General features: G+C 39.3%; 1 protein-coding gene across 1 annotated transcript; it reads left to right on the forward strand.

Annotated features, from left to right (window-relative positions):
* The first annotated feature begins 1,252 nt into the window (after positions 1 to 1,252).
* On the forward strand, positions 1,253 to 5,135 carry LOC122665231 (4-coumarate--CoA ligase 2-like). Its single transcript, XM_043861320.1, has 5 exons — positions 1,253 to 2,411; positions 3,881 to 4,079; positions 4,378 to 4,591; positions 4,695 to 4,797; positions 5,014 to 5,135. Exons 1-5 carry the CDS (start codon positions 1,338 to 1,340, stop codon positions 5,128 to 5,130), a joined length of 1,707 nt encoding a protein of 568 aa, XP_043717255.1. The 5' UTR covers positions 1,253 to 1,337; the 3' UTR covers positions 5,131 to 5,135.
* Positions 5,136 to 9,685: the final 4,550 nt, after the last annotated feature.

Genomic DNA, 9,685 nt, shown 5'->3' on the forward strand with positions numbered 1-9,685 from the left:
ACCAAACGAAACATATACAACCTGTGAGAACTCAAAGCTTTTCTTAGCCAAAAACTCCATTGCTGTAGTTCAGAACCATCCATTCTTTCTATTTTTTACGGTAAAAAAGACAAACTCTGAGATTTATTAAAGTCCAAAATCCATGAAGCATGAAATAAACTCAGATTTAGTTAATATTTAATAACAATACTCAATTCAGCAGCAAACCGAAACCTGAAATTAGAAATTGAAAATAGAATCTGAACTAGAGAAGAAATTAGAAAGAATGTATTTGGATTATAAGCCTTGCTTCGTACAACATTTTACATTGTAACCTTTTATGTCCAACTAGGCAGCCTTAATGATACGGGTATGGAAATATTCATTTTAATTCCTCACACATTACTATTCCAATATTTGTTTCATTGCTGCTCAGATAACTAATATCATATCAAAGTACTTTTAAGCTTAAAATGCATCTTAGTTGTCACAGAGAAAATAAATATAAACTCAGAAAATTTTCAACGCCTAACGCATCAGCAATCAGTTACTTTGTCGATAACATATAGGATAACACAATCGATGATTGCCTTTGACATGTTTTATTACTACTTAAGCTCATAAGTTGATTAAGTCATACTCATACTTTGCTCCCCAACCATTTCATCAATCAACTTCATGCAGATCACACCAATCAAACTATATATTTAGGCATAACAGTAAATGCTATTATTGTGATAACAGTAAATGCTATTATTGTGTTTATTAGGTGTACATCGTATTATTGCCGTAGCGTATTATTGCGCCGAATTTTTTGAAAAGTATTATTACCATATAGTCCGTTTGACTGCTGTACGTATCCGTTCCCGTATTAATGCCGTTCCCGAACTTACTAAGTATGCCTATGACACCTCACTTTCTAAGCTTAGCCCTCTAGAACCGAGATTGCTACCTAACCCTTCTCTCCAACTTTATATTTATAACACCCTTCCCTCTCTCTCAACTCTGCCATGTCTGTGACTCTGTTCCTCCTTCTTGATCTTTTCTCCACCGTTTCATGCCTCAATTCAACCCCAATCTTCACTGTTTAGAGGTCAAACAACACAAATATTTCTGGGTAAGTTCTTATTTATCCATGTTTTCTTTTGAAACTAGAAGCAACTGTTTCATCATAACTTAGTATTTGTTCAGTTTCAAATTTATTATCCCTCTGTTTTTGATTCGGTGTTTCTCAGGAAATAAAAACCGCTTTCTTCCTTGTTTTGATAAAATCAAGAGTTCCCAAGGTTTGCTCATACGCTCTGTTTATAACTTCTTTTATTTGATCATTGGAAGATCTAAAGCAGAGAAGAAAAACCATGATTTCTATCGCCTCTCCTGAAACGCAGCCACCACAGATCTCTTCCCAGTCCTCAGCATGTAAAGAGAATCATCCATCAAACCAAGAAACCTTCATTTTCCGATCAAAACTCCCAAACATTCCCATCTCAGACCACCTCGCTCTCCACAAATACTGCTTCGAAACCGTCTCAGAATTTTCAGAGCGACCCTGCTTAATTTCTGGTTCCAATGGCAGAATATACACATTTGCAGAAGCCCATCTTATCTGCCAAAAATCCGCAGTTGGGTTATCAAATCTTGGGATCAAGAAAGGGGATGTAATCATGATTTTCCTTCAAAACTCCCCTGAATTCGTCTTCTCCTTCATGGGGGCTTCCATGATTGGAGCCATAACCACAACAGCCAATCCCTTCTACACCCAAGCAGAGATTTTCAAGCAATTCAGAGCCTCTGGAACAAAACTGATCATTACACAATCACAATACGTTGAGAAGCTTCGCGATACCACCGGTGAATTTCCAAAAATGGGACAAGATTTCAAGGTTGTCACCGTCGATTATCCACCGGAAAACTGTCTCCATTTTTCGGTGATCTCAGAATCAGATGAGAAGGATTTAGTAATGGTTTCGATTGATCCGGATGACCCGGTTGCACTTCCATTCTCTTCGGGAACAACTGGGTTTCCTAAAGGTGTCATCTTGACACATAAAAACTTGATTTCAAGTGTAGCCCAACAAGTCGATGGAGAAAATCCGAATCTGTACTTGAAATCAGACGACATTGTTCTCTGTGTTCTTCCCCTGTTTCACATCTACTCTTTGAACTCTGTTCTGCTCTGCTCTCTCAGAGCCGGTGCCGGAGTTCTATTGATGCAGAAGTTTGAGATTGGAACTTTGTTAGAGTTGATACAGAAGTACCGTGTTTCGGTGGCCCCGGTTGTTCCACCGTTGGTTTTGGCGTTAGCAAAGAATCAGATGGTTGAGAATTTTGATCTTAGCTCGATTCGGATCGTGCTGTCTGGGGCAGCACCACTTGGGAAGGAGCTTCAGGAGGCACTACATAGAAGAGTACCTCAGGCCGTGTTAGGACAGGTAAATGTTTTTAGACCAAAGGTCATATATGGTTTTCTAATTAAAATTTGATATTACTACGTAGAAAATTGGAATAATTGGTTTTTGCCAGAGTAATGATTCAACCACTTTATTTATTTTCATCCAAAAAAAAAACTACTTTATTTATTTATTTATTCTTTTGTGAAAATGGTTCAACTGCTACTTCAACTTGTAAGTGTCTTTTTGGGCATTCCACAATCCCTAGGATAATCTGTCAAAAAGACTAAAAGAGTGTGACCAACATATAGTTCTCATGGTTTAACACCCCCCCCCCCCCCTCCACCCAAGAAAAATGGACACACTCATCATGTGTTTGTTAAAAAAAAGAAAAGTTTTTTGTGGAAAAGTATACCTGTTCACACCCATACATAGGGGGAAAAAGTTTATATCAAAAAGAGTGTGACAGACATTACTCTCTTTCTCTCATTGTGAAACAAAAAATCTCATCCATGTCACTGTCTATGTGTGTTTTTTCATTGTAGGGGTTACACAACCAAATAGTAATCTTTTACCTTAATTTTATTGGTTTTTTTTGAAGATTGAAAAGTCCACTTTTGTTGATGTAGAAGGTATTGGAATCACTCAATAGCCCCCTCTACTAATGTAGCCATACGAGCCTCCATGGGGCACACTTTGTCAATGTAGTTAACTATCATTTCAAGGGGTAGCCAACAGCCAACACTCCATTAATGGCATTAAATGATCTATAATAAGCGTCCAAAGCAGGTATATCTACTCTAGCAAGAAGGCGGGCCCAGGGGCCCAGGTTCCAAGGCTCAGCCAAATCCCACGGTCGGGCTCAGGGCAGGCAGGAGGCTGGGCTAGATCCTGGTCTTGTCATTTTCAAGTTATTTTTATACAAAAATAAAAAATATATCTTTATTTAAATATGTAGATTTTTAATATATTAAATCAATGAAGTATATTAAAAAAAAATTTTAATACTTAATTTATGATGCTTTTCTTTTATACATTACATGTGACAGTAATTTTGTGTTCCCATGCACCATATATACATGGGGTAAGAAAAGTATAAGAGAAAGAATGCTAATCATGTGATGATTAGGGTGGTTCATTCACTTAGAGACAAATAAATGCTTTTAAGCACAAAAAGACAGTTAAGTCCCTAATGAAACAAAAAATCACATCTAAAATCAATGTTTTTGTACACATTTTCATTGATTACCGTGTTGATGCAGGAGGCTACATGACCGATTAGCTTTCTCTTGCCTAGAAAATATACAAGAGAATCTTAAGATGATGCCTACCTTGAACATGTAAATTGTTCATGTATCATGATAATCCTGAAATTTCCTGACCATGAATCATGATAGATCCTCTTCTCATTTAGTAGTTCCAATTAATCAATTGCAAATGATTAGATGATGTCGCTTATGTTCAGGGTTATGGAAGTTGACATTAGTGTACGGTGGGTGATATATATGCAGGGTTATGGGATGACAGAGGCTGGGCCGGTTCTATCAATGTGCCTGGGGTTCGCAAAGCAGCCCATCCCAACCAAGTTCGGTTCGTGTGGTACCGTGGTGAGGAATGCAGAGCTCAAGGTCATCGACCCTGAGACTGGTTTATCCCTCCGCCACAATCAACCTGGCGAGATATGCATTCGAGGACCTCAGATTATGGAAGGTACATAGAAGGAAGAAATTTCCCTTGAAAACCTAGCCACCATCACTAAAACAGCCAGAGTTACTAGGCGTAGACCCAAGTGACTGTTTGTTTTAGGCTGTTTTTCGCTTTTGCCATTGAAGAAGCAATAGAAGTGGTTAACAACAAACAACTTCCTAGCTCAGTTGGTGAGTTGTGGTGCGTTTCATGCCCATGCTCACCAGGAGTTCTCGAGTTCGAGTTTTCTGATTGGTACCTTAATGTAAGTTTATGTATGGATTTGTGCATGCATGAAGCTGGAATTGTTACGTTCTTGCAGGGTACCTGAATGACCCTGATGCCACAGCAACGACGATAGACATAGAGGGTTGGCTTCACACAGGTGACATAGGTTATGTAGACAACGATGAAGAGGTCTTCATTGTTGATAGAGTGAAGGAGCTCATTAAGTTCAAAGGCTTCCAGGTTCCACCGGCTGAGCTTGAGGCCCTCCTTGTGAGCCACCCATCCATTTCTGATGCTGCCGTCGTCCCGTAAGTAAAAAAGTACTCTACTGATTTCATAATTGCATGCACACAGAATGGCAATACGTACAATTTGGTAAAATGTGTGTTGCCTTGTGTATATATACGCCAGACAAAAAGACGATGTTGCCGGAGAAGTTCCTGTTGCATTCGTTGTCCGATCGAATGGCTTTGAGCTCACTGAAGAGGCTGTGAAGGAATTTATAGCAAAACAAGTAAGTAAATAGTGATAATAAATTATGTAAACTGATAACATTTGCAATTGATTTCATCTGTATATAACATTAAATATCTATGAATATTAGGCTCAAACATATATGTAAATATGTACATAGGATCAAGTAAGGCATTAAGGCCTTTTTTTTTTGTTTGTCCCTCTCTACTTTAATATTGTATCTTCTTCACATTGGTTATCTTTGCAATGTTGACAGGTGGTGTTCTATAAGAAATTGCATAAGGTCTACTTCATCCATGCCATTCCAAAATCACCATCTGGAAAGATTTTGAGAAAGGATCTTAGAGCCAAACTTGCCTCATCGGACACCTAGACAGGAAAAAGAAGTCGTTTTTGTGAAGGTTTTAGACGATTGTTGAAGACACCTTGGTGTTGAGGGTTTTTTTTGTTTTTTTTGTTTTTTTTTTTTGGGGGGGGGGGTGTTCTGTTTCATTATAAGCTATTGGAAACAAATCCAAAAAGGAAGAAATTCAAGCAGCTAGAATCAAAGAGGCAATTCGACAATGCTACCAGGAGAGGGAATTAGACCTCCCAAATTGTATTGTGTTATAAGTTTTCTTTCAATATTTTAGGAATTGTAATTTTATTGTGTATGTTAGTGGATTCGGTTTCACTCGATCCATGCACCCACCTGGGGCAACCATGGGCCCATAAGGATCCACTTAGAGTTAATTGGAGAAGGGGCCACTTAGGGTATCATACTCATACTCAAACACGTAAAGAGGTTGAGAAGAGGGAGGCTATGGTTATATGAGATCAGTAGCCGCCCACCTCAAGAGAACGTGTGTGCACAAAACTCTCTTCCTAAAAATCTCTCTCAATTCTCTCCCTTTCACTTCATTGTGTATGTGTGTGTGTACATCTCAAGAGCATCCATCACTGCTCTGGGATTTAGAGAGTGGAAGATTGTTCTTGTACAATCATCTATGGAAGATTTTCGTGTTCTCTCTGTTCGCGACGTGTTTGCTCGGCTATCAATTAAGGACGTGTCAATCCGTCTCAGCTATGTTTGTGACATCATTCAGGTAATCCTAAATGTTGTCCAACGTTTAGTATTGGCATTAGAACTTGTTTGTTCTCGGTTGTGCAAATTTTTTTGGTATGCATCCCCGTTGCAACAATGGATGATGTGTTTGCATCGTGAAATCTGGATGTGAGTGAGACCTTTTGGTTTTCCCCTTTTTTTTTCCAAGCTACCTGCCCTTAACCTGTATTTTTTTTTGGATGTGCGCGGCTATTGCTGTTGCTAGTCAAACATTGATATCTTGTGTTCAGGACTAGTTTAAGGATCCCTGTTTTGATGCGGCAGTAGTTGTGTTTGAGCATCTTAATGGCTAAATGTTCTCTATTGAAAAAATAATGATATAATGTGTTCATGTGATTCATGCATGATTTCTGTAACAAGATATTAAAAAAAAGGGGGTTTTGACTAGAGATCTCGTGGCTGCTCACTTGACCTTTGCGGCTGCTTGCCTTTCTCCCTTTCAAGCAAACATGGTAGCGGGCCTGTGTTGCTCGTGCGACCATGGGCCATGTCACATTCCAGACCCAACCACTGGAAGGGTCCGGTAAGTGACTCAGATATCCCACAATATCCAATCACCTCCAGGATCTAGAAGCAGTAAATACATCTCACAAACCATATAAAGGGTTGGAAGATAACAAATAATTAGAGTGAATTAGAAGACTAAAGTACCCAAAAGGACTTATATTTACATATTTACAATTGTTCCCTCATCTTGTGTTATATAATTTGCATAATCTTTCGCACTATGGTTACAGCTTTACACCAGTCACAGTGAAGTTTAGTTGCTCAAAAGTAACTATGTAAACTTTATAAATATCTACAGTAGATTCCTATCTACCCAACATAATGTTTTCAAAACGTCAAAAAGAAGGTGTCCAATCCATCAAGTCACGTCACGAAGAAGTACAGTAAACACACACACAAGAGGGATCATGCCTGTCAGGGTCCAGATCAACATAGTCACTAACACCAACATCTCCCGGCTCGATATGATCCTCCCACATAGGGTTATCTCCACCTTCAAAATCATCTAAAAAGGGGAATTCCACAGGGGTGAGCTCAACTGAGCCCAATGAATGAAATAAACCATGTAAGCAATCACAACATATACGATCCTATATGCATGAGATTCAATTCTATCTTTTTAATCCACCTAACATCAATGCCTAAGTCACTAGGTTGATGCTACTGTAACAACTCAGGAAGCATACACGGCTTCTTCACCTCATCACCGTGCTGCAACCTCAATGGTTGCCCTAGAGCCCACTTAGGTCATGATATCGCATACTACCCATCTGGTAGACCCCGATAGCCAATAGTCAATCCTACCCTAGCATTCTACACACTTCCTTAAACAGTAGGGAGCTTTGGTTACCCAACACCTAAACCCATGTTGTTAAGGGTCGTAGTATAAGGATGTGTTATCCCTAAGCACATGCATTTCTATATGGCATAGTATGAGTTGTGCGGTGCCTCCGCATCCCATTCTACGGACACCCATACCCCTCATTTCCAAGCTGGCTACGGCAGCTAATCTAGCATAGTATCAACACGTATTCCATCACTTTATAATATCTCAACAACATTTCATTACAATTCTATATGCAAAAAGGGAAAACAAATAGAATAACATATGAATCTTTATCAAGCATGATATAAGAAGGATTTAACTTTCATGTATGTATGGCATACAAGATGCAATAAAAGAAACACTCCAAGATTTCAATGTTTATCCCACTCACCTTGTCCAAGACTTGGTCGTACAATCAGTTTAGTTTCTGAATCAATCCTCAGTAAGCCCCGACGTTCAATTGGTTCTGCCCTACGTTTGTTAAATCAAATATGTGTGTTAAATAGGGTTTGAGTGAAGGAGGAGTCCTAGGGTACACTTGGGTTTATGTTGGAACAGGTTACAAAACCAAAACAGACTTTACAGCAACTCATGTCGATGTCTTAGGTCGATCCACGTCGACTAGAGTGACCGACCAGAGATTACAGTACCCAAATTTGTTTTCAGGCTTTTAAAGACCATTCTTAGGTCAATGGGTGCGATCGGTCATAACCAATCGGAGTGACCGACCTGACTCAATAGTTGCAACAAATTAAAGGGGAAATTGGTTTTTTGCTTAATTCCAATAAGGGTTTTCGGGGATGAAGATCAATCAACCTAAATTCCATAATCAATATCCTTATTAGGTCTAGATGGAAAGGATGATCCAAGCATGGAGATTGGGGCATGCATGGTGGGTTAGTTTCCAACTTCATCTATTCAGACATGCAAGATGAAGACCGGTCAATACTTGATTTAAATCAGGATTTTAGAGTTAGATTCTTAGGTTGGGGTTAGGCATGCATGGAGGAATTGGGTTTCCAATTGCACCAATTCATCTTAATACTTACATCCATGCAAATGGTTAATTAAATCCAAGCTTATATCAAAATTGGTACTGATTTCTAATAACCTTAATTCAATTATGCATAGCGATGGATGGACAATACTTAGCTTAGATTAGAGTAGGGATTAGATTCTTAGACCAAGGCAGGAATTAGAGGTAGGTAATTAGGGATTTACCTTCCAAATGCTGGAATTTTAGTTAATTGAAGGGGTTTCACACTTGGATTCACTCCAACAAGCTGAAATAATGGTTGGAAAGGCTTGGTTCCAGTAAGGGTTTTGTTGAGAAGACAACAATTAAGGTAAAGAGAGTGCAGGTGAGACGATCTCTTACCTCAGTTCAGCAATTTAGGTAACCAAACCCCCTTCCTTCTCTTCTTCTCTTCTTCTCCTTCTTCCTTTCTTCTCTGCTTCCTTTCCCAATGATTTCAACTAAAGAAATGGGTTTTAGACATGATTTTAGCTTTTATATAGAGTGTCCTAAGGGCCAATGTGGCTAGGGTTCAATTAGCCATAACACATTATCTTTCTGATTCCTATGTACACGGGCTGATATGCGGGTCCCGATTAACCCAATTATCCAGGAAATACATCCACTAGATATTTGGGACACGACAATGAAGTCCCCGACACGTGGCACCGGACCCCTCTTATGAGACAGAGATATGTTCAGTACAACACTCAGGTCGATGCGAGTGGTCGATCCAACATTGACCTGAGTGATCGACCCGAGTGTTTTTCTTTGTTGAATCAGTGTCGAATCACCCCATTTGTTAATGCCTTCGCGTGTTAACCTTCCCTATATGTTTCCTAAGCCTAATGTATCAAGTATATGGGTAGGATTAGTCAATTAAGGGAGGGGTACCTACCATAGGTTGTACATCTGGTGATGAACTGTACAGCTGCACGGAGATGGTGTTTGTATCACACCCCTATCCCACATAAGGGATATAATAGTAAAACACTCAGGTATGAGTAGGATGCCACATGTAACCCAACCATAACACTAGGACTTCAATGCTTTGGCTTGGATCACAGTCAAACTAATATAATATCAAAATAATATCAGAGTACGAAGAACAAGAAATATTACATTTCAAGTCAAAGGAGAGTTGCAGAAGCATTTAATAGATATAGTTACAGAATGTTCAACCGGCTGATAAGCCTTTTGCAAAATGGTTTTGGAATTGAACTCTCCCCACGAAGATTGGGTTCTTCTATTGGCAAATTATGAGTGGAGGGTTTCCCACAGATGATGCTATCATGAAGACGGGGGTGTTGTTAGCTTCGATATGTCATTGTTGTGGTTTCCCAAGATGTGAAACGACGACTCACTATCTGGTTGCAGGTGGGACAGTGTGTAAAGTTTGGAGATTTTTTTCTCAGCTGTGTGAAGCGGAGATGGTTCCGTTACAGGATGTGTAAAGCCGAATTTTATTTTGGCAT

This window comes from Telopea speciosissima, chromosome 6 (genome assembly GCF_018873765.1).
Source record: "Telopea speciosissima isolate NSW1024214 ecotype Mountain lineage chromosome 6, Tspe_v1, whole genome shotgun sequence".
Lineage (NCBI taxonomy): Eukaryota > Viridiplantae > Streptophyta > Magnoliopsida > Proteales > Proteaceae > Telopea > Telopea speciosissima.

Coding starts and splice junctions, on each gene's coding strand:
- LOC122665231 (XM_043861320.1), top strand. CDS start 1,338: ATGATTTCTATCGCCTCTCCTGAAACGCAGCCACCACAGATCTCTTCC. Junction 2,412..3,880: donor CTCAGGCCGTGTTAGGACAG/GTAAATGTTTTT, acceptor ATATATATGCAG/GGTTATGGGATGACAGAGGC. Junction 4,080..4,377: donor AGGACCTCAGATTATGGAAG/GTACATAGAAGG, acceptor ACGTTCTTGCAG/GGTACCTGAATGACCCTGAT.